The sequence below is a fragment of the Triplophysa dalaica genome, chromosome 13, assembly GCF_015846415.1.
Source record: "Triplophysa dalaica isolate WHDGS20190420 chromosome 13, ASM1584641v1, whole genome shotgun sequence".
NCBI lineage: Eukaryota > Metazoa > Chordata > Actinopteri > Cypriniformes > Nemacheilidae > Triplophysa > Triplophysa dalaica.
The window spans coordinates 17064765-17089561 of record NC_079554.1 but is presented as its reverse complement, the minus strand read 5'-3'; the positions used below and the strand labels follow the sequence as shown (position 1 = coordinate 17089561).

The 24797-nt window shown below is 38.7% G+C and overlaps 1 protein-coding gene across 1 annotated transcript; it reads left to right on the top strand.

Annotated features, from left to right (window-relative positions):
• Positions 1 to 784: 784 nt before the first annotated feature.
• On the top strand, positions 785 to 24582 carry ptchd4 (patched domain containing 4). Its single transcript, XM_056765413.1, has 3 exons — positions 785 to 2287; positions 3780 to 4260; positions 15695 to 24582. The coding sequence occupies exons 1-3, from the start codon at positions 1685 to 1687 to the stop codon at positions 17344 to 17346; spliced, it is 2736 nt and encodes a 911-aa protein (XP_056621391.1). The 5' UTR covers positions 785 to 1684; the 3' UTR covers positions 17347 to 24582.
• The last annotated feature ends 215 nt before the right edge of the window (positions 24583 to 24797 follow it).

Below are 24797 nucleotides of genomic sequence, written 5' to 3'. Positions count from 1 at the left end.
TGTAAAACAAATAATTGTTGTTAAAATGAAAAGTCTCTTAAATTCTAGTCGTGCTTAAAGGTCATATATTTCTTGCTGTTCTCAGCAAGTCACCGGATTACATTCAGAAGCTGTAAACTCACCATCATCACAGAAGTAATGTATAGAGGGCTGTAACTAAACAGGATTACAGGTCTTCACTTTGGTTACACATGATCAGCGATGCGGGAAATTCTTTTATCAGGGACTTCATTTCAAATAAATGCACAAAACACAACGTATAGAATAAAAGCAATGTGTAGTGAGTAATCTAAGTGTTGCTGCTCTGTGTTTGGTTATTAAAAGTACAGATGGTCTTTGAGAACGATGGATTCACTTTGCCTCGATTTTAAGAAAGCATCAGTAAAGGTCACTGTAAATGTATTCATTATTTTCTAACTCAAAGATGATAACCATAATTGACCTTATATGCATTTCCAACACATTTTCATCATGCTGCCAGTTATTTTATAGAGTATGAATTATTATAAGTGTGTTATGGATTGTCCCAGTTTTTACATGTTGCATTACTTGACTCTGGGAGAGATCTTTTATTCCACTGTTTGAAGTTGCTTCATTGATGCATCGTATGGTGTTGTCCTAGAAACATTTCTCATAAGATATTAAGCATTTCCTTAAGCATGAATCTAAAATAAGCAAAACCTATGATTACATCATCTAAGAAAGGTTAATTGTTACCTCCAATACTATGTACTGAAGGCAGTCCCTGTGTATATTTTTGTGTCATTGTTTTGTGTAACAAACCATTAAAACGTATTATATAATGGTCTATTGGTGCAGGTTGATCAAGCCCATATCTGTGTTAAAAAAAAGGTTATTAGCCAAATAAGGCTGATATTGTTTTCCATTATGTATACTGCTGGTGTGTTTTCTATAGGAAATGTTGTGGTAAAATTATATTATTTCACATATTTCAGACATGTGTAGTACAGTATGTGCAATGTAATGTTCAACATGACCTGTCTTATTATTCTGCAGTTTCGTGTCAGGACATGGACAGACACGATCTCGTTCACATCACCATCCACTCCCACAGCACCCTGTCCTTCAGGGGTGCCCAGTCACTTCATCAGCAAACTCTCGAGGACTTTATTCAACATTACAGAAGCCTCTTATCTCCCCCTCTCTGCAGCGAGTTCTGGGACTCTGGCACGCGTTAAAATCCGCGTCGCAAACGCATCTGTCTCGCGCGCGCGTAACGCAGCCCAGGGTCTTAAAGATTTGATGGGAAAACCTCATTCATTAGTAATCGAGTGGCTATTTCAAGTGGTGGGTCCGCGATCACTAAAGGCTCCGAAGCGCTCGAGCCGAAGCCCCCGCCCTCCCAGCATTTCCACGTCGTGCCTCCCTCCATCCACACAGCAGCACATGGTTACAATCAAGCCCATAAATCAGACGCCTCCGATCTAATAGTCGGAATGAAGCACACATGCACACCAGACCGGGGTTGGCTGCTGTTGCAGCAGCAGAGGATGCGAGAGATATCAGTGCTTTAAAAGGGGGAGGGATGGACGGCTCGAGATGCAACCAAAAAGCCTCTATAGTGATCAATATCTGACCGTCTTGTTGCAAATCGCCGCAGTGCTTCACAGGTGTATACTCGAGTATTCTCATACGGATTGACTGAACTGGAGCCACATGTCACATGTGCTTCTTAGGAAGAAACGGGGCATCATCTGCTGCAAGCCGGATCTGGAGGAGGATGCTGCGGCAAGTGATACACAGAGGGCTGAAAGCTTCTTTCTACTGGCTGGGTTTGTTCGTGAGCAGGCATCCGGTTTTCTTCCTCACCGTCCCCGCAGTGCTGACCATCATTTTCGGATCCACGGTTCTGAGCAGGTTTAAGCCCGAAACGGACCTGGAGATCCTGGTGGCCCCGACGCACAGCCTCGCGAAGATCGAGCGGAGTCTCGCCAACAGTCTCTTCCCCATAGACCAGTCCAAACACAAGCTGTACTCGGACCTGCACACCCCTGGCAGATATGGCAGACTCATCCTGCTGGCCAAATCCGGAAATATACTGGAACTTGCCGAGCAGGTGCTCCAGGTGCACAAGAAGGTCCTGGATATGCGCGTCAATTACAAAGGCTTCAATTACACTTTCGCGCATCTCTGCGTCCTGAGTCACCGGGACAAGAGATGCCTTCTGGATGATATCATCACGATATTTGAAGACATTCGTTTGGCTGTTCTCTCTAACAGCACTTTTGCCAAGGTCCCTGTGAGCTACCCGAATACAACGTTAAAGGTAAGATACGCATTCGCGCACGCATGTTTTCGTTGTAAATGCAGTGACTGCTGCTTCTGGAGCGCAGCGGTTTTGTTTAGCGATGTTTAGATATGGGAGCGTTTAGATCGAGGTTTGCATGGACTGTATCTGTAGTTAAGGTTGAAACAATGAAACTGCACAATTATCTCGGTATATTGCGACACTTGCCTATAACCCCCGACAACAGTTGTGACGCTTGCTTCGCGACGCGGCTCATGTCGCCCGTTCACACCGGGTAAACCCTCATAATTATGAATAGACTTCACTGCTGGTGTGTGCAATCCGAATTAGCTGCATACCTGTATAGATCCTCAAGATATGGATTTATTATATATTATATTATTATTATATATACCCCTGATGATATGTTCACACATTCTGTATGAATTGGGTATGTTAAAAGAAGGATGCACCTTGTGTGTGTGGTCAATTGCACAATTGCTAATACTCATGTGTCCTTAATCAAAATGTGGCAACACTCACAGACCGAAGACTAAACATAACAACAGCGCACATAGTCAAATATCATATTGTTTTCCCAAGCTTATGTCAGTCACAATAGAACAAGATGTGTGTGAATGAGGCACTCACTGTGGCCTCAAAGATTAAGAGCTCTCATTCATAATGTGTCCGTCTTTTTATACACATTGACACTGTTACTGCATTCAAGGGTACAACCTTCTTTCAGAGCTGTGATGTATGCTTCACCACACTACAAGATGCTGATATATTGAGCTTTTTTGCGAATAAATAGAGTAAGCTATTACCCATGTCTGTCTTCTGTTTTATTCATTCTACATCGTTTTAATGTAAAACCAATGCTGTTCAACTTCGTAACACATTTAGCAAGCTTAATGCAGTGGTTTAAAATCTTCTCGCTTGTCTGTCTGACTGACATTTAGCTAAAAGAGACTAAGTACACAATTGCTTCATTGTCTGGCATGCTGGAATTTAGCCTAGCTGGCTGAAGCCTTGTTTTTTGTTATGGATGGCTTGTTTAATGCATTTGTTAAAATGTGTGAAATGTATTCAAATACCAGTAGAAATCAAAATGAGTGTAAGCCACAGTTATTGTACTCTACAAGTGTTTAGCATAAAAATGTATATTGAAGATTGTGAATTTATAGCTGTAACAGGACATTATGGAAGCTGGCACTGTTTGTTTAATTTTCTAGGATTTGTGCTTGGTTGCTGCATTTTTATTAGACATCTATTTTAACACAGGTTTCTATTCCCATTTCTACCAGAAGCCCATATCTCAGATCTCGGATCATTTGTTAACCAACTTTAATATTCCTCAGATGTCCCAAACGTACCAATTATTTCATTCAACATATTTTCAGAACTCCGTTGATTTTCCCTGATTGCAAAGTACACTTGTCAGATTACAGTCACGCTAAGCTCAAATTCAACTTTAGTCATTTCTCTTAATGAATAAACCAAACAAGTAACTGGTTTGTTTTTCTTCCAGAATGGTAGAGTGTCCTTCATCGGCCATCAGCTGGGCGGCGTGCCCCTGTCCACGAAAAACTCTGACCAACAGGTCAAATTCGCTCGTGCCATCCAGATCACCTACTACCTCCGCAACCTTGGCCCAGTGGTACAGGACATCATCGCTGAGAAGTGGGAAAGCGAATTTTGTAAGCTGGTGCACCAGCTGGCTACGGACAGCGAAGAGCTACACATTCACTCGCTCACTTCCTTCAGCTTATGGCGGGACTTCCACAAGACGGGCTTGCTGGCCAAGAGCGAGGTGCTGGTCAGCTTGGTGCTGGTCCTCCTGGCAGCGACCATCTCCAGCTCCATGCGGGACTGCTTGCGAGGAAAGCCCTTCCTGGGCCTGTTGGGCGTCCTTACCATCTGCATCGCCAACGTGACGGCAGCTGGGATTTTTTTCATCTCAGATGGGAAGTTTAACTCTACGCTGCTCGGGATCCCCTTTTTCGCCATGGGTAAGTGCGCAGGGAGTGATGGTGATTGTATGCGGGATTACAGTAATTGCCGTGCGACTCCTCAGACGAAGGTGGGGGGTGTAATTGTTTTTCTACGGCAGTCATCGAGGTCATTGCTTGAGCAGGAATGGGCTTTGTTATTACAAACGGAGAATCTCTGATACCGTAAATGGAATTGGAAGATAATTGTGCTACAATAAAAATCATTACACCTTCGCCTCAATTCTGCAATTACGGTCGGGAGAAATGTCAAATTTGTATGAATATAAATGAATGTTGCATAACGTAACATGTAAATCTGATTGGTGGCTTACATTGTGTGTTGCTTATGATAGACTAATAAATAACATAGCAACTTGATGGGACTTTTACATAGAAAACTGCTCTATTGTGGTAGAAAAATGTGTTTGACAAAATGTCTATAACACAGCTTAAAGCCTCCATGAGTTGTGTTTTACACAGTGTTGCAGTGGTTGTAATAAATGATTTATCTATGCACACCATTATTAGTTTTTTTATTCATTTGCACTTGTAATCTTTAATCCAAAAACATTAAGCTCCTCTCCCCCTCAACAACAACGCTTCACCACATGGCTTTAGCAACAAAAGAGAGGTAGGACTATACTAACTGCCAATGGCCAGGCATTTTTCGCCCTCTCCTCCAGGCTCAACTTACAACAAACCAATCAAAAAGGGAAGGTCAAAATAAAGTCCCGCCCTACATTTTTTTTCTAATTTTAGAAGCCATATCACTCGAACATTCGTCGATGTGGAAAAGAAGTTAATCGCAAAGTCTGTTTCATAGTGACCTTAAAGGGATAGTTCAGTCCCCCCAAAACCTGTATATGTATTTCTTCTGCAGAACACCAAAGGGCTATTTCGAGAAATGTCTTAGGTTTGGTGTCCATACAGTGGAAGTCAATGTCTGATGTTGTTTGGTTTCCAATTGTTGTTTATGCAGAATAAAAGACCGGAACGATGTGAGGGTGAATAAATATAACAAGAATTTATTTTTGGGTGAACTATCCTTAAATTCTTGTCTGTCATCTATCAAGTTCAGCTCTTTTCAATTTCCTCATTCCAGAACTAATAATATCTGTGCATATCAAAGTATTCTAAATCCAAGATAATTTTTTAGGTGAAAACCTGTAATTGATAATAATAGTGTGAAAATTACATACAATGTGGCGAAATATTTCAGTCTATTGACTTTTTCTTTTCAAAGGGTTCAGTTTTATTCTTCTTGCATTTTTAGCGTATGACATGGAACAGTCATTAATTTCCAACGGTGCTATGTTTTTCTGTTGTTCTGTGGACCCCCGGGAACCGAAACTTGCGAGCTCAAACAAACTTGGAAATTTAACGAACACAGATTCAACACATCTCGCAGGTGTGAAAACACCCTTAGATTTTACACCTGTCTAGGCGGCATTAGATGCCCTTCGGTGACGGCTGTCGCAACCCTCAACTGAGTGGAACTAATTAGCTTCGAATTTAAAACGTGTATATTCGTATGCTCCTGCGGAGGAAGATTTGTGATTCCCGAAAACAAAGGGATAGAGGGTGCAAACTCACAATTACAACCTGCAGAGAATCACTGCATACAGCATTCCTGTTCTCTGTAAATAAGAAATCACTGCTTTTGCATTTCTTGATTGGTTTCTGTTGAAATGCAACAATTCTGCATGACTTCTCTGTTTAACAATTACAGCACTAGTATTGTAAGTAGACACCTTATTGTTCGATTTTATGATCATTAATGTTCTAGTAGAGCTTGTGGATCAAAGGTAATAATGCTCGCCGTTGTATAGTCCCCTCTAAAGCTCCAGCCAGCCGTTTATGGTGTCCCTAATGATGTAAACCCCACAGATCCTGGGTATTATTGTATGGCTAGCCCAGCGTGAAAGATTAATTGCTCCCTGACCAGTGGATTTTGAGCCCTGTGCTGAATACAGGCGGACCTGTGATTTACTCTGCGTTTGAGTTTCACAGGAAGGACAATCCTGAAAAATAGATTTTGTCCCGCCAGCAAAGATGAATGGCTACACACTACACTGCGTACCACAATGTGCTCATGTGTCCCCGGGGATTCAGGGTGGTCGGGTTGACCTGCAACATTTTTTTCTAAAGGTAAAGATGGCTTGACGGAATGAAGTGAAGCATGAATGAAGGAATGAGTCATAAAACGTTTTTTTCTTCTGCAGAACACAAAAGAAGATATTATAAAGAATTTTTGTAACCAAACAATGGAAGTACCCATTGACTTACACTGGTTTTGTGTCATAATAAAAGTAAATGGGTACCACCACCGTTGTTTGGTTAGATGGTTACCAACATTCTTCAAACTATCTTCGTTTGTGTTCTGCAGGAGAAAGTAAGTCATACAAGGATGAAAAGACAGGAGGGTGAGTAAATGATGACAGAATTTTCATTTTTGCATTAACTATCCCTTTAAGCTTCAAAGCATATTTTAGCTACGCCAGCTTAAAGGACAGCAGTATACACCTTCAGTTTGATGGTTATTTTTATTCAGACGCATACAGCATAGGACCTATTTATAGAAGGACATGGTTTCTGCCACGCGTCTTAGAGGCGGAGTGGCGAATGCTTTGTTCTTGTGGGACAAATGACAGGATGGGAAATCAATGTCAGATTACTCACTCACCTCCTGATCTCAGTGTATGTAAAGCTCTTTGGCGTTGTCACGATTTTCATGATTTTCTACATCAAAAGAACTGCTTTACTCTGTCACAGACTCTCACAGAGAGTTATATAAATTCTACTTTATTAAATTATTTAAAAATGTATTCTTATTTATATGCAGTACACACTGTACAGTATTTATCTATGTATCAGTTACAGTACAGTAGTTGTTTATTGTATCTTATTTTGAAGAATGTAGTATAGCAAACAGTTCTGGGGCACTTTTGACAACCATTTTTCTACTGTGGTAGTCAATGTTGGCAAAGAGCTGTTTGGTTACAAGCATTCTTCCAAATATCTTTCTCTTTGTTAATCAGAACAAAAACATTTATACAGATTTGGAACAACTCAAGAGTGTTGAAGACAGATTTGTTATTTTTGGGTGTACTGTCCCTTTAAACACTACATTCCCTTAAGCAAAGCTAAACTCACAGGTAGCTACTCTTTTTATAGTTCACAGTGGTTCAATGTCATGAACTTGTCTCTCAGTTTGTTGAATTGGCAAATATTTCGGGTGTCCCACCTCCAACCCCTGTGTGTCCGCTGCTCTGAGAGTACCGTAAGCTTGTGTTTATGTATGTGCGCAATGGCGCAGTCTCTCCCCGGCACGTCAGTCCTATTGATCGAGCTCATTTAGGGCCACAGACTGTGGAACAGCATGTGCCCTGAGATTCAGGCCGTCTCTCTGCAATTCTCTCCACACAAGCATGATTGTGTCTGGTCACGGCTAACGCACATACGGCGCCCGGGAAACAGTATCCCGTCTCAATCATCCATTCCGCGAGCAAACACGTACACAAAGCCGATGTTTAGACCCGGCCACCTTTCGCTGTCTCCCACTGGAAAATATAGATGACGGGGTGTTGGAAGATTGAAGTGCGGCCATATTGAATGCCATTGATTAGCCACTGTGCCAGAAGGCAAAGGGAAGTCCTGGGGAAGAGATTAGGGGCCTTTCAAATGAACTACTTATCACAGATGTCTTCAAGCGTCACACGTTACATGCCATTAGGCCCGTGGCTGGATAATTTGCCATTGTCAGGAGGAAGAATCAGGATGAGGGTGCTCAAGCGGTGTGGTGGACATCCTAAGCCAGGGGGAAAATTTAATTTGCATAGTGTACTTTGGTCAGGCGTGCCAGAGAGAACATTGCCAAGGTGTACGGATGGATGGAAATCTATGGGTCGCAGGTTTTCTGATTGAAATGCATGAAAGATAAAAAATTATATTAGGATAGATTGCATAATTTTGTGGTTAGTTTACAGGATATTGTTTGGACTTTTCTTAAATAATTACAGACAGTTTTTTTCTTATATGATGTTAATAAAAATGCTTGAAAAAGTGTTTTGTTGTGGAAATGCAGTTGTTAGGAGTGTTTGATTCTGCGGTGAAGACCTTGAACTCAGTGACATACTGACGTTGGCATGTTTTACAATACCATGAAATATGACGTGATGGACGGTAAGGTATATCTTCTCCCATGAGTTCTCGTGACTGAACCAGCACATATAGAAAATGATTGACAGCATAGGATGATTGACCCAATTCCAGTAAAACTGACAGTTATGTGTACTTTAAATGCTTTCCATTAAAGGAGATTAAGCGACATCTAGCTGTGAGGTTGCAAATTGCAACCAACGGCTCAATTCAATCCTCCTTTTCAAAGGACTACGGTGGCTGATACAAAGATGTTGTCACATTTTCGCTTTCGCTGAAGAAAATTACTTATTTATGAAAAGCGCTCTGTAGAGCAGTTTGTCTGGTTAGGGCCACTTTAGAAACAACATGGCGAATTTCATGTAAGGCGGTGTATGTAGATAGAAATAGATCATTCTAATAAAAACATAACGCTTCATTATGAAAGGTCTTTATACACCTCTGAAGACACAGTTATGTCGCATTTCTGTGTATAGGCCCTACCAAAACGTACACACTACCTTTGAAGGCTAAAATATTGTTTAAATTCCCTCATATTGCTTAAGATTATGAGTTGGATTCACATTATATTATGCACCTGTGCTCATTACTATCAGACTACAGAGGCAACTTTGATATAATCTAAATAAACACAGTAACAGTATATTGTCTTTCAAGTATTGTTGGGTCGAAGTCATGAGATGAAGTCAGAGAGGCGTTTATTCATTTAACTGTGCAGCTTGTGGCACAATAGATCCAGGCCGTATCGTTCAGCCCATTTTAGACTTCTCAGCAGTAAAGTAGGCCATAAGAAAGATCTTAAAGTTTGAAGTATTCAAATGAGACTGATAGAAAGTACAAATGCTTTTATTAGCTTGCTCTCAATGTGCTGTCTTTTGTTTTTAGCTACTTTCTCTGGGTTTTTTTTTAGATTCTTTTTAGGTTCTTCATACTGCAAACTCTTTACAAACTCATAAAAGACCTTACAACAATTTCTTTATCATAGGACTTTAATAAGCTCTGTTCCAAATCCTTATGAGATGACTCGCTTGTCTATAATTTTTAAATCTTCGATTATTATGTTTTGGTTTTGTTCTGTTTTTGTTTACTAAGTTTTGGAAAAGAACAATTATTATTATTTTTTTTTTTATTTGGTATCAAAATATTGGATAGACAAAAAACAATAACCATGAAGTATGTTCCACCCAACATCACATTATAAATCTAAACAACCCTAACAAAAATCAATTCATTTTAAATTATTAAGAGAAAGAGATTATTAAGAGATTATTAAAAGAAAGTCAAACGTCTTCAATCTCCACGCATCACTTCAGGATTGTTCATAGTCACCAGCATGATTGATAAGGTCCACTTTAATGAAATTACATGCGAGCACCCCAAGCCCTTTACTAGAGCGAGATTTACACGCGGCGCATTAGCGCAGGCTTTTTCATTACGAGCTGCAGATGTGGAGCCACAAGAAGAAACAACCTCTCAATACAATCATTCTCACTATGACAGAAGTGTCAGACCACTCACTACATCTCGTCTGCAACCGTTCGACCGTTCTGAAAAATATTCTCGCTTTCTACACACATACTGTTGTGAGCACATTGCACAGCTAATCCTGTGTTGGGGGATTAAAAGAGGCCGTGCTGTGATGTGTGTGTGTGTAAGATAACAACATGTTCGCTGTCAATCGAGATGCTAATTTTGGACTCTTTTATAAATGCAGTGTTTTTAACATTTTTGATTTATTTTGAGTTATACAGGCTCTAGTTTTTGTTGATAACATGACATGTAACCATGTAAATACATAGGTTTAAGACAATTTCTTAGAGGTTTTCTTCGTTTAGTCAGCATGTATAAGTAAACAAAATATTCAGACACAGAATTCAGCACATTAGAACAAGCTATTTTTTACATTTGGAGGTATGCATGCTTCAATGGAAGCAAAAAAATCTACCCTTTTGTACGAACGAGTGAACGTGATCTATGTCGCCAATTTGCTTATTTGATTATTGACCTGTGAATGCACGATCGGTCTTCTTCATTTTACATCATCAGCAAGCGTTGCTTCAGGTTTTTTTTTTACTTTATATTATTTAAAGGTTTACTTTTCCCAAACATTACATTATTTACTCACCTTCATGTTTGTCTAAATTTGTTCCTCAGAATCAAAAGATTGAGATTTTTTAGTGCTGTTTTACTTTTAACTTCTCTTTACAAAGGTAGTAGAATGTGGCCCCCTCTTATCAAGCTTCAAAACGACACAAAAACATTATAAAATAACTCTATGTGACTCTTGTTTATTTCACATATTTTGAAGGCATATAAATGAGTTTGTTGAATCACAAATGAGAAAATAATAGATTATTTTATGAAAGTCTTGACCTTTTCTCTTCTCTGCGTGTGAGAGCGTACTAAAACATTGGAGACCACTCCTCTCTTCTCCTGTTGTGGATATCGCTGTTGTTATGCCTTATTTAAAAAGAAATGTCAGTCCACCGTTTAGATGGAGAATGCACACGGAGAGAGGAACAGGTCAAGACTTTAATCAAATAATGGAAAAGATTTTAGTTTGTTTTCACTAAACCTCATTTGCATGCCTTTGAAACATTTTTAAAGTACGGCACGAGTCGTGGGAAGTTATGTAATAATGCTTTTGTGTCCTTGTGAAGCTTGCGAAGAGGGGTCACAAACCACTCCCATTGCAAACAGAAAAATCTAAACATTTTGAAAGAGTACATAACTGGGGATTTTTAAGGTCCATGTAGTGTCCAACAACAAGTTTATATACATAGAAGGTTATTATTTCATAACAATAAACCGTTATTCTTACATTACTTCTTGACTGACTCTCAAATGAATCGTCCTGCGATTCATCGGTCTTCATCCCTCCTTTCCACTGGCCCAGTCTGATGTGATTGGGCAGATTGCTACAGTGTTTGGGGGAGAAGAGTGAAGTTTTCGCGGGCAGTCCTAGCAAAGCGTAGGCGGGGACTGTATGAAGTGATGTAAATCCTCGGCGGTCGCGAATCGGACTAGGGACAACTCGCTTGTGTGATTCAGAGTCAACTCCCTTTATTCCAAGCCAATTACTTTGTTATTCATTCACCTTCGGATTTACAACTTGGCAGACTGCTTACTTATAACATTAAACACTGCATGAAATGTCATTTTCATGATCTCATCATATGTACTCTTTAAATCTCTGTTTTTGTTTAGTAGAAAAAAGAAAGCAATTGGGCATACGAACAATGTAAGAGTGAGTAAATGACAAAAAAGGAAAATTCTGTCATGAATTAATTCCCCCAAGTTGTTCCAAACCTTTATAAATTTAAAAAGTAAGAAATTTGGAAAATGTTAGCAACTGAGATTTTTGAGACATTCTAGGAACATTTTAAATGATAGTCGAATGTGCCCCAGAAAAATAATTTTCCGAAAAAATCCTGCCATGTTATTTAGTGATGTCCCGGAAATGTCAGTTGCAATCATTCTTCCATATATTTTTTTATTTCTTCATCAGAACAAAGAAATGTATTCAGATTTGGAACAACTTGAGGGTGAGAAAATAATGACAGAATTGTCATTTAGGGTCGAGTATCTATCCCTTTAAATTACATTTCGGAACCAAGATATTTACTTACTTTTCAGATGTCATCATATGAATTATAGTCTTGTTGTCACAGTATGAAAATCGGTGTAGCATTTTTCGGATCTTCTGTCACAACTGGACATGTTTTATGGGTGGCGTCCTCAGGATGTTTCGGTCCAGGTGATTGATATGTTTGCGGCTGCACGCTGCTGAAGTTTTAAAGCAGTAATTTTGTTTAATGACTCACTTTACTGCAGTGAGAGAGGTGATGCTGCTCTCTGTAGCGAAGGCACTGCCTCAGAGCCGCTTGCCTTCGCTCTGTGCCGGCTGAAACTGTGCACAGGAGGCCTGTGACAAACTGCCCTCTTAAGTTAGGTGGAATGTTTTACCTGTCCAACAGTACACATAGACATGAGCTACAGCCCTTTATTTCCTGATTTAGCCCTTGTGAGACTCACAGGGAACATTGCAGTTTAAATTCCCCGGGTGTACCTTTGAAAAAGCATGGATGAATGAGTTTTGAATCTTGCTGGTGGGTTTTATTCTGATAATGGTTGGAGAATATTAAAGTATGTTTATATTGGGTGTTTGTATACCCACCTTCCTGTTTGCAAAGTCGGGCAAATTTCAGAATTGACTGCCTTTCATGAGTGAATTGACAGACATATTTATTTTTAGGTTTAATGCTGTTGGGTTTTTTTCACCCAAAAGTTAAACAAGCCTATAACGCTGTTTCTTCTGCAGAACACGTATTTTGAGAAATATCTCGGTGGTTTTGTGTCCATAAACTGGAAGTCAATGGCGGCCAATGTTGTTTGGTTGCCAACGTCCTTCAAAATATCTTCTCTTGTGTTCTGCACAAGACAGCCATACAGGTTTGGGGTGACATGAAGGTGAGAAAATCAAATAGATGTTATCCTTTTTATTTTTGGGCGAACTGTCCCTTTAAGACAATTACCACAAGCAAGATTTTCGTTTTGCCATTATGCACCGCAAAATAACTATACATTGTTCCTCTACTTTACTTTTAGGGTCAATTGATTAAATATAATTAACATTTAGTCATTAAGCAGATGCTTTTATCAAAAGTGACTTACAGAGAGTTCAGGCAGCAATAAGTGAAATGTCATACATGAGCAATAACACAATAGGTGCTAATAAAAAGTTACTAGTTTCAGCAAAAGCTATACCGATACCTGTTGAGGGAGAGGGAGAGGGAGAGGTGCTAGTGTCTTTATATATAATATATATTCAAATAAATTAAATACAAATTGAATTAAGTGTTGTATTATTGTACTGTATAATAAGATGTTTATGGGTACGTCATGCTTAAAATTATGATTTTTTTTCTTAAGATAAAAAGAAAGCTGCATGCTCTTCAATTCATCAGTTCAGATTCAAGACTTGGAATATAATAGGCATTCTCAGGCCATGTCTGCATGGCACATAACCCTGCTCCCTGCATAAACAGTCAGCAGTCGGCCACAGGTCATCCCCCCTCTGTGTGTCCAGAGGCATTTGGGATCCCAGTGGCCCTATTAGACAAGCGCCTGGTCCAGTGAAATGATCTCAGATGTTGTTGAAATGGTTTTATTTTGAATGCCTCGATAATCTCTGTCCCAGCCTGTGATTTATAAGCGACAGGAGGAGGCATCGCCTCATGCCAGCTCACGCATTTGTGCTCTCTGTTTTTAATGCACTCTGTTTGCTGTTGCGCTCCTTAAAATTCACAGCCGATGCTGCAGAGAATGTCAGTCTTTTTCTGCGATGTCAGTTTGCTGTGGTTTTTTACATCACTAAGTGCATGCAATCCAGGGGTGGTCCCAATTTAATTTACACCCTTCAATAGATGGAACCCTTTGACAGCGCTTGTTTGAAACAGTAACACATGATCATGCATTAGATGTTATTTTAGGAGAAAGCTTGCTTTCGGATTGCCACTGCTCAAAGACAAAAATAAACCTTGTCAGAAAAATTCAGAATTCAGGTATTAAATAGGAAGAGTAGAACACTATATAAAAATGTTAAAATGACAGATTTACAGTATCGAGAATTTTTTAATTATAATATCTATTATATTATAATAATAAAGGTAGCGCTTCTCCGTATTGCGCTAGTATAGTCATGTGTTCTTTGGAACTGCGCACATGTACACCAAATGCACACCATTTGAAGCTCACACATTCAATTTTCAAGTGTATTTACTATCAAATATAATCAGACTTCTTATTCTTTAAATATTTAACAAATCATTAAGGTGCCAACAGGCTTTGCATTCTAAGCATTCTGTAGAAGACACCACTGCAGTTTTATCTGTGTAGCTGTTCATTACACAAGGTAATGTTCACAGATTCTCGGTGGATGAGATCTTTGAGACTGGAGTCAAATGGAGCTTGAAGCACTAGCTGTGCCTCTGGACCATCTGAAGGTGAACTAGCCGAATCCACTACAGAGTGAATAGTGTAATGAATAATGCAAGAAATGAAGTTAAAGTTTATTTACCATGCAAAAGGCATTCTATGGAGATCTTAATAATAAGTGGCACTCACTTCATGTATTTCATTCATCTTTTTAATTGGTGGATATAAAAGGAATAGCTTCAGCAGTGATATTCAGGAGATGACTGGGTCAGCTACTTATCACACATTAAATTCCCTATGTGGTGGTTTTGTTGCTCTACAATTTGGCAGGAAATGACCCGTGTATGCACCCAGATGCCTCAATGGCTTGTTATTAACAAACTTGTTTATAGAAATTTTGCATTGAACTGCCATTTAGAATCTGAATTTCAGTCCCTCAGGACAACCCAAGGCTGAAAAGCTCTGGTGTACGCAAGCGGTTTTATTTGTTTGTTTGTTTATTTATTTATTCAATTATCATGTCTATCTTTTTTCTCATTTGTCACATTTGGAACTTTTGTAACCTTTCTTTTGGGGAAAAACATTATCTAATTGTTTAATTATAGTAATTGGCTTTTAAAGTTTCCAAAATACAAAAATAAAGGAATATTGTTTTGAACCAAGTCACTCCATCTAACTCATCACATCGACTTAATCCTTTTCGCTTAATTGGATTTTCATCCTTTTCTGTGAGCTCAATAGGAAAGGAATGGGTAAGAGAAGAGATGTTGGGTTCTTGACAGCAAGGGTTGAAGTGTGATGTCCCTGATTCAGAGTGAAAAATTCAGCAGAGGGAAGAAAGTTAAATGTATTAATATCTTCAAAGGGAAAAGTGAGCACATAGACTAGATCTGATGTTTCATCTTAAGTGCTCAGAGTTGAGGACTGCAGAAAAGTATTTGAAAAATACAACTTAGGTTGCAACTAATACGAAAGGTATTTTTGCAGTGTGATAACTTGTGTTTAGTGTTTTATGTTAATAGAAAAGCTAATATCTATGCTCATGCATAATACAGTTTATAGTATAATATTATTTAATAATGGCAAATGTGACACTCACAAAATTTCAATATTTAATTGAACACTAATTAAAGTATAATGTATAAAGTTACTTAAAATAATGCAAAAAAAGTTTTTATTATGTATTTAATATTTGTAAGATATTTATGTAATATTGTAAAACAGTTGTTGCTGTATATCAATTATTCTTATATTTATACTGACATCAATCATTCTGTGTAATCTTGTTTTTCTCTGTGAATGTTCTATGAATCCATTCAGCATGAAACCAAAATATCGTCTTTTCTGTTCTTTTCAGGACATGGAACAAAAGGGGTCTTTGAACTTCTGGCAGGCTGGAGAAGAACCCGAGAGAGCTTGCCCTTCAAAGAGAGAGTGGCAGACGCCTTTGCCGACGTGATGGTATGTTACACCATGACCAGCTCTCTCTACATCATCACATTCGGTATGGGCGCCAGTCCGTTCACCAACATCGAATCTGTGAAAGTCTTCTGCCAGAGCATGTGCATAGCAATACTGGTAAACTACTTCTACGTGTTCTCCTTCTACGGTTCCTGCCTGGTGTTTGCCGGGCAGTTGGAGCAGAATCGCTATCATAGTGTCTTCTGCTGTAAGATCCCGTCCGTGGAGTACCTCGACCGCCAGCCCACCTGGTTTAAGACCATGATGAGTGATGGTCACGACCTCTCCACGCATCACGACAGCGTGCCATACCAGAACCACTTCATTCAGCACTTCTTGCGGGAGCACTACACAGAATGGATTACCAACACCTACGTCAAGCCATTTGTGGTTATCCTTTACCTGATTTACGCCTCTTTTTCGTTCATGGGATGTTTACAGATCAGTGACGGATCTAATATAATTAATCTGCTAGCTAGTAATTCGCCCAGCGTGTCGTTCGCTCTGACACAACAGAAGTACTTCAGCAACTACAGCCCGGTGATCGGCTTTTACATCTACGAACCCATCGAGTATTGGAACTCCTCAGTGCACGACCAACTCAAGACACTGGAAAAAGGCTTCAATACAATTTCGTGGATCGATAACTACTTCCACTATCTGAAGGTGGTCAACGTGAGCGCGTCAACCAAAAGCGATTTCATCAACATCCTCAAAACCTCGTTTCTCAGAAGCCCCGAGTATCAACACTTCGTGGACGACATTATATTCTCGAAAAACGGAGACGAGTACGACATCATCGCGTCCAAGTTGTACTTGGTCGCCAGGACGACCGAGAAGACCAGGGAGGAGGTCGTGGAGCTGCTAGAAAAACTTCGACCTCTGTCCCTGGTCAACAACATTAAGTTCATCGTTTTCAACCCCACCTTCGTGTTCATGGACCGATATAGTTCCTCCATCATCTCCCCCATCCTCACGTCAGGTTTCAGCGTGCTGACCATTCTCATCCTCACCTTCTTCCTGGTCATCAACCCGCTGGGGAACTTCTGGTTGATCTTGACCGTCACCTCTGTGGAGCTAGGCGTCCTGGGTCTCATGACGCTCTGGAATGTAGACATGGACAGCATCTCTATCCTGTGCCTTATTTATACTCTCAACTTTGCCATGGATCACTGTGTCCCCCATCTCTACACATTCGTACTGGCGACTGAGCATACGCGGACTCAGTGCATCAAGATTTCATTGGAGGAACACGGGGCGGCCATTTTGCAGAACACCTCATGTTTTGTGATCGGGATAATGCCCCTTCTCTTTGTGCCTTCGAACCTGACCTACACACTGTTCAAATGCTCCCTGCTCACTGTCGGATGCACAGTGCTGCACTGTTTCGTCATCCTGCCCGTGTTTTTGACGTTTTTCCCGCCCTCAAAAAAACGGCACAAGAAAAAGAAACGAGCCAAACGGAAAGAGCGCGAACGGGAGAGGGAGAGAGAGGAAATCGAGTGCATTGAAGTCAGGGAAAACCCCGACCACGTCACCAACGTTTGAAAGGCACGTGTGAGTGCAGGTACTAAGAGAGCAGGTCCTGTCCACAAGGGGGCGACGACACGCGGCACTGGCCGAAAGGTGTCCGAGCTGTGGCGCTTTCTCTTTCTGCTGGGGCGACCCCGGCGATCAACAGATGTGCTGTCCAGAGTTAAAAAAGATCCTTCTCACTCTTCACCCAGAACAGTGTATAACATCTGCAGCTGCTAGCTTATGTTGGCCATTGACGTGAAAGGCTTAGAAAACAGTTTTCCTGACAAGGTTGTTCAGATAGGTTAAGACCTAAAATGTTTCACTCCAAAAATTCTAGCATGAAGTAGGTTGTTCCCTACGTTATTTTAAGATCCACACCATGTTTTTCATGCAAGGAAGTGGTATGCATATCTTTAGTGGTTCTCCCAAAGGTATTCATGTGTGTTTTGTAAGAGCATATATGAAAAAATCTGGTTCATTTGCTCTTATTTAGCAACAACATGATTCCTTTTGATCTGTGTTTTTCTGTCCGCCCTGCGCTTGCATTATAAATCAAGACCGATTCTGTTTAAAGAAAAACGTGTAGCAATCGGAAGTAGCGGTTTTCAGCGACTATCAAATTATGCAACCCTCTCCTACAAATAACAGCTGGCATGCATTTATCACAAATATCCTGTAGCAAAATCTATCAATATGTTTGCCATTTCTCCTGTAGCAGTTAGAGGTAGGTAGAAGTATTAACATACTAAAATTAAATATAAGTGAAAAATATCCTCAGACAGGTAAAGGCATTAATATAGAATTAATTCTAAGGAATTGAAAAGGGTGCTTTTTGCTTTAATTGGTTTGTTAATATACAACAAAAGTATTTAGCTGACGTTCAAGATCGTTTTTTTTCTCTTCAGAGTGAACAAACAGGGTTGTGTTGAAAAAAAGTACGTTTTGCGAAGGCCGCCAATATGACACCGCTAAAATCTTTTACTCATAATATTAAACTGTATATCCCATTGAAAAAAAGATTTACTAAAACACCTGAGCTCCTCATTCATGAGACAAAACTGTAGCATGTTTTAACGCTGCATTGATATGGTCTGTTCTGTAGTTTGTTTGTTTGCTTGTTTGTTGGTTACAAAACATACACCTGCCCTAACTGAAACATAAAAGTAAAAAAATGACGAGACTTAAACATTTTGCTTTTTTATTTTGCACAGCAGGATAAGATTGTTGTCTAACATTATGTGTCACACTGGAGGTATTGGTTTTCTTTCAATGAAGCATGTGTTTCGTCTGTATTTGTGTGTTTTTATGGGGATGAGCAGTGCAGATGATATACACTGTGTTCACGATGAAGAAAATATCTTGCACAAATCAACATAAAGAAATGGAGATACTGATGGAAAGAGTGTGTCTTTTATGTTAGAAGTGTCAATCCTCTTGTTCGCAGATGTATGACATCACATTTCGCAATGTTGTGTGTCACAGTTTTGCTCTATGGGTTATTCTACAGTACGTGTGGTAAATACTAGAATTAGCTGTTTAAACAGAAATTGGACATATTGCACCGACTGCCCCACAAATGGTAATGTTGAAAAATGTTATGCTTCTTAAATGTTCACGCACAGCTGAATGAGTTCAATAGTGAAGAGAAGGAGAACGTTTGCAGATGTTGACCAACTGGATCCTGAACTCTCTTGTTTAATGTTCTGATAATCACAGATTAAAAATATTTGATATAACTCTGTAATCGACCTCTAATCATCCTATTTATCGCTTCAGACTCAACAGTGTAAAGGTTTAATGCTGCACAACTGGTTTGTGCCTTTCATGTTGTCATTGGTTCATGAGGGATTGATCTGCAGGTCAGTCGTTGAACATGCCTCAACCCATTACTGGCCAAAAATCTTAGTATTTTTGAGAAATCCCCAAATATTATTTCTTAAAATGTAAAAAAGCTTTGGTATGTATATTGTACGCATTTCATAATCGTTGGACTGTGCTAAACTTTTGTTTGTTATTCCATGACATGCCTTATTGGTCCAGTAAAATCACTGGCTTCATTGTAGAGTCATTCCAAAGGCAAAGGGTCTTTTTTTGAAGGTAACCAGAGTTCACTCGAAAGGTTGAGATAAATGGACCAAATGTTTGGCACGGTCTTGAAGCAGATTAGCATGGGAAGAAGAGACAGAGTCCATTACAAACCACAAATGGTAAAACGCTTCATTAACGCTTGGTGAGCTGATGTTGTTGAGGGCTGTTTAAAGACAATTTGTTACAGATATCGGGCACCTCAGTTAAATGGCCACTTTGTTAGACGCAACATTCAAATCCAGACAGGATTCGTAACTAAAAGTCAGTAAAACATTTGAGCGTGTTGTCTTAAATTATGACATCCCTACATTTCGTGAGACAGGCATACATAAATATTTGTGTCGGAAGAGGGCATGAAAATTTAAGTAGGTAGGAGATGCATAATGAAAATGGTGAAAGTCATATATTTCCCAGAATAATTGTGTATGCATGTATTGTATGTTCTGTATGCATGTGTTTGGTTAGTGTGCGTAATTTACTTTGACTTTTTGAGACCTGTAGACGAGTTTTTTGGTTTATACATTCTTGATTCCATCTTTAGTCATTTCTGTTTTAAATTTAGTTTGGTTATGCTAAGCCAGTAGAAAAATATTGAATTGTAAAATAAATGTATAGAATTTTCTAATTTTTTAAAGAAAACATTTTTAAGATGAGTCATATTATTATAAATAGCAATAAAGCAAAAAAAACAGATCAATTCTAAGGTCAGTATGCCGGTAATAATTTATGGAATGTGTTACTGTATCCTCAGCGAATCAGTTCTTTTCTCACTTTAATATAATAGTTGCTTCACTGTCAATTCAACATATCTACAATAGTAGCCTATATAAAACCATAATAATGTTATTTTACCGGAGATGACATTTCTCCATGCTATGCGGCTTTCCGACACTTATAATCTATTTCTTCATAGGTGGCCAATACTGAATCTTAATTAGAAATATAATTATAATGCAATGTATTCATAGGTGTAAAGAGTTTGCTAACTATACAATGATAAAGCTATTAAAACACCAAATAACTATGTTGTCAGTTCAGTTTTATCACGTAACCCAACAGTATTATATCTACCAAACCTCTGGTTATATCTTTAGAGTTAAAGCTGCATAGATGAAAATCTGTATACTGTTGTTTTTTGTTGTGATGCATGTTCTTGGATCAGGCCATAAATCACCAAGTCGACATCCTTATTATCTGCTTTATTTCACTTTAAAGTGGCCCACAAATCAAAGTCAATGCAAAGTCACCGTCGTTATAAAGAAACTACTGACTTGAGGCAAGCGGCTTCGTTTTCTGATGACCATAAATCAAATATGCACTTTTGGGGCTTAAATTGCTATGAGACGAGCGTGTGATCTTAGATTTCACCAGCTGAGACTGTGAGTATATGTGAATCATTTTCATCACAGGGAACAAATTTGTTTAGGGCCACATGTTAAATGCAGTGTCAGAGATCAAACATGAGATTATGCGTTGCTCTGTGGACCCTGGAACATTCATTGCTGAATGTCGACAGTCACCCACTACAGCATCAAACTGTATTTGAAGATTATTCGATAAATATTGGCAGCAAAACATCCACATTGTTAGACACTGAAGTCACATACATGAATTTACACATTGTAATAACATGAAAGCAAGTGTTTGACATCATATGATGTTACCATAAATCGTCCAAATACTTAGTTTCGAACACAATATCTATGGCTTTGTTAAAATCTTTCTTGCTTGTTTTTTTTGGTCACATATCACAAGATGATGCATTTTTAACTGTGGTCTAAGTGTCCAAATGCGTTTTGTCCCAGTTAGTTGCTGTTTAATCTTGTGAGCCTTTGCTTTCATATACAAATAACAGAATACATCTCTGGCTTTCTATTTTCTACTTGTGTTAACTGTATTTTAAGAAACTGCCATGCCACGGATGGGGTCAATGCAATATACATTTTTAAATGGAACTCACTCATCTGTCATATAATATTCAACTTTTAAAGGGGTACTTCACAAAATGAAAATTCTGTCATCATTTACTCAACCTCAGATTGTTCCAAACTTGTATAAATTTGAAGCTGAACGCACAGGAAGATATTTGAATAGGCAGTAAATTATGCCAGTAAATGACAGAATTTTAGTTTTTGAGCAAAGTATCCCTTTTGCCATTTATTGATTTAATTATTGATTTAATGTTGAATCAATGTTGCAATTCAACATTTATTAAAAATTAAACCTGTCACTGTATCTTTGATATCTGGCTTTGCATCTGCTTTTTAACACCAGTATGTAGTATTTGTCATATTCAGATCACCCATACACAGCAATAATGTGCTGCAAAGTTGAAATTGAATTTTCTCACATCCATTTTTCAAACACAACAGTCTTTACCACCTTTTTTAGGTAGGGCTATACATCCATGGCAAAAGCTTTCATACTTTTTATAATGTCAGTTTCACAGCACAGGAAAAGTATAACACGTGTTTCACATGGCATACATAAGCAGGGTGTATTTATTTCACAGCTCATATGAAGCTTGTGTTTGCTGCGGGTTGTGCGCTCAACTCAACAAGTTGTTTCAAAGTATTTATCTACAAAACCTTTTGAACAATATCCGTTTTTAAAAGGAAAAGCCACGTAATAATGGAGAGTATGTAAGGATGTTTTGCAACAGCACTTTCTCAATACATCCAGAGCAGTTTAAGCAGTTTAAAGCTACACTTTGTGGTTTGTGTTCCATTCATGTAGATTAATTACCATCTGAATGTAAATGTGGGTCCTTCCTCATGTACAAATTAGATTCTTCCACGATTAAGTTCGTAATAATTCTCAATGGCCCACTCCTGATAACCATTTTATAATTTATGATCGGTATTAAAGAAAACACTCAATGCTGGAACCCAGAAACGACTTTAATTTCACTGCAGAATAGCGTGAAAGCGCCGTTACATTTCTGTTGCTATGTGCGCCGTGTGAAACGGGCATTAATCTGTCGCCTACTAAGACACCAGTTTCATCATGTTGAATTACACATGCAGGTGCACGCTCTATAATAAGCTTTTGAGTATTGCGAACTTTCATTTACGAGAGGTTACGTAATCTGTAACCTCAATTCAAGTAAGCTCAGAAACATTTATGTGTGCATAGACGAACAAAGCATCTTCCGTTCATCGCTTTCGTCTGCTCAGCTCTACACTTGTTTTAAAAACCGTCATCCAGAATTTTAATAAGTGATGAGGATAAAACCAATCGTTGCTGAAATGATTTGATTTGCTGGTTTTTATAAGCCAACAATATTTGACGATGCACGAATTTTAGGAACAGCGATTTAAAGATGATGTTTTGTTTTTGATTCATTTGGGTGGCATTCATTTATGGTAATTCAGTGTGTGTTCATCAGTTTTGTTGAAACAGAATTAGACTGCTTGGATTGCATGTGAAAGCTTTGTTACCGTATACAATCAAACATCAATAGCTTCATTTCAGAGTCATTTCAAATTACAAAGCGTATTATGTGTTCAGTTTTTTGTGTTTTGCTGGTTGTGAACATTTAAAGGGTCTACAGAGCAGAAAGGGTTATATGAATCTTCAACAACTTATACGCAACATTTACAGTAAATAACAATACTGCAACATGAGACTACCTAATAAGAGTGGTCAATGTTTAGCATAGTAATCTAAAAAGCTGTCTATAGTATGTCTGTTTAATGTTCGGTTTTAAAGAAAAGTAAACTTCAGGTCGTAGTCAAAACAGTGCATTAAATCTGTAGCACAGTGCCATTGATGTAATTCTAACAGATAATGAGTAATGCAATTATTGAAATCATTTCAGGAAAATGGCCCAAATATGTGCAAATATAAAGCATAATACAAAAGTGTTATTTTAATGCGCGGTTAATAATAAAGAAACATGGTACTGTACTGCATTTCACAAAGTCTTTCTAAAGAAAACAAACACAGATCAATAGTATGGGTTTTAGAAATGTACAGTAGAAATCTTGGACGAAACATTTCTAAATGGCACCGTTTGAAAAAGCATCTGTTTACAGCCATAGCAAAATAGAATTAAACTACTATGTATGCAAGATATTCATATGTTTTTTTATCATAAGAGTTGTGTGCTTGTGTATAACACTGTGATGCTCATACAAAGTTTACGTTGCTTGCATTGGAAAGGGATTGAAGCCATTGGTGTATAATGTAAATGAAGAGGTCTGGTTTTGCACCCAGTGTTGGAGGTATAGACCCATTTATAACAAATGGAACAAATCAGTACAGATCAAATGAAACTGTGACGCTTGCAATGGCTTCGAGCTAGACAATGTTACGGTGTTGTGGCCTAACACAACCCAGTTATGTAATTCTTAGTCTGTGATTTGTGTACTTGTGGTTATCTGAATATGCGTTCATGTACCTCATGCTCTCCGCTCTTATTTATCTCTGCGCTCAGCAGCTCCAGCGCTTAATTCAATGAACTGCCAAACGTAGGTTACATAACCTATCTGCAGTGATACTCTATTCTTACCTGATTACATCCGAAGAAAGAAAGAAAGCAAAAGAAAGTCGTCCTGTAGAGCATGGTGCCTGGATTGGTTAGGTCATGGGTTCGATTTCCAAGGAACGCACAAAGAAAATGTCATTTCTGAATGCAATGTACGTTGTAATAGATAAAAGCGTCTGCCAAATGCATATGTAACTGAGAAAAGAAACGACCCGCTACATTCATGTCACATTTCAGTCTGTTTGTGCAGTTGTACTTGTTGGGTGTTTTGAAGTTTTGAGTTCACTGTGATGATTTCGTTATGATGTAATGACTTTGTTTCAACCTGTCACAGAACGCACAGCACAGCAAACAGAATCCCCTAGCATAAAATAAATATGTCTTCCATTATCATAGTGTTCAGTTTGTTTGTATCATGCACCAGAATACTGTTCTTGTTTTTCATTTCATCTCTGTGGAGTGTGAAGATTACATCATATAAGGTAGTGAGAAACATGAACTGAGTTGATCAGCCAAAAATAGAAATCACAGAAAAGCGATCATTTCAAGGAATGTCTTTAAGTCTGAATTTGTAAGGGGTATGCATCTGAATGCTTTGACTATTTTCATTGTAAACTATTTTTTACTGCCTGCTACGTTGAAGCTATAAATATTATGCCGATGTACATTTTTATAAGGAAACACGAAAATATGGATTTTTCATTAAAGCTTTTGTCTATGAAACTTCATGGCATAATGACTGCGAGGCTTCTGTGTGTTTTGTTTTTTCTGTGGGTGGCTGGAAAACTAATGTCTTTCTTCTCTGGTGACACCGAATGATAAATGAGGATCTTAGTGTTTAGCATTAGTGTGACAAACTAATGTTGTTAGTGTCATGCCTAATGTAACCATCACCTTGTTTTGC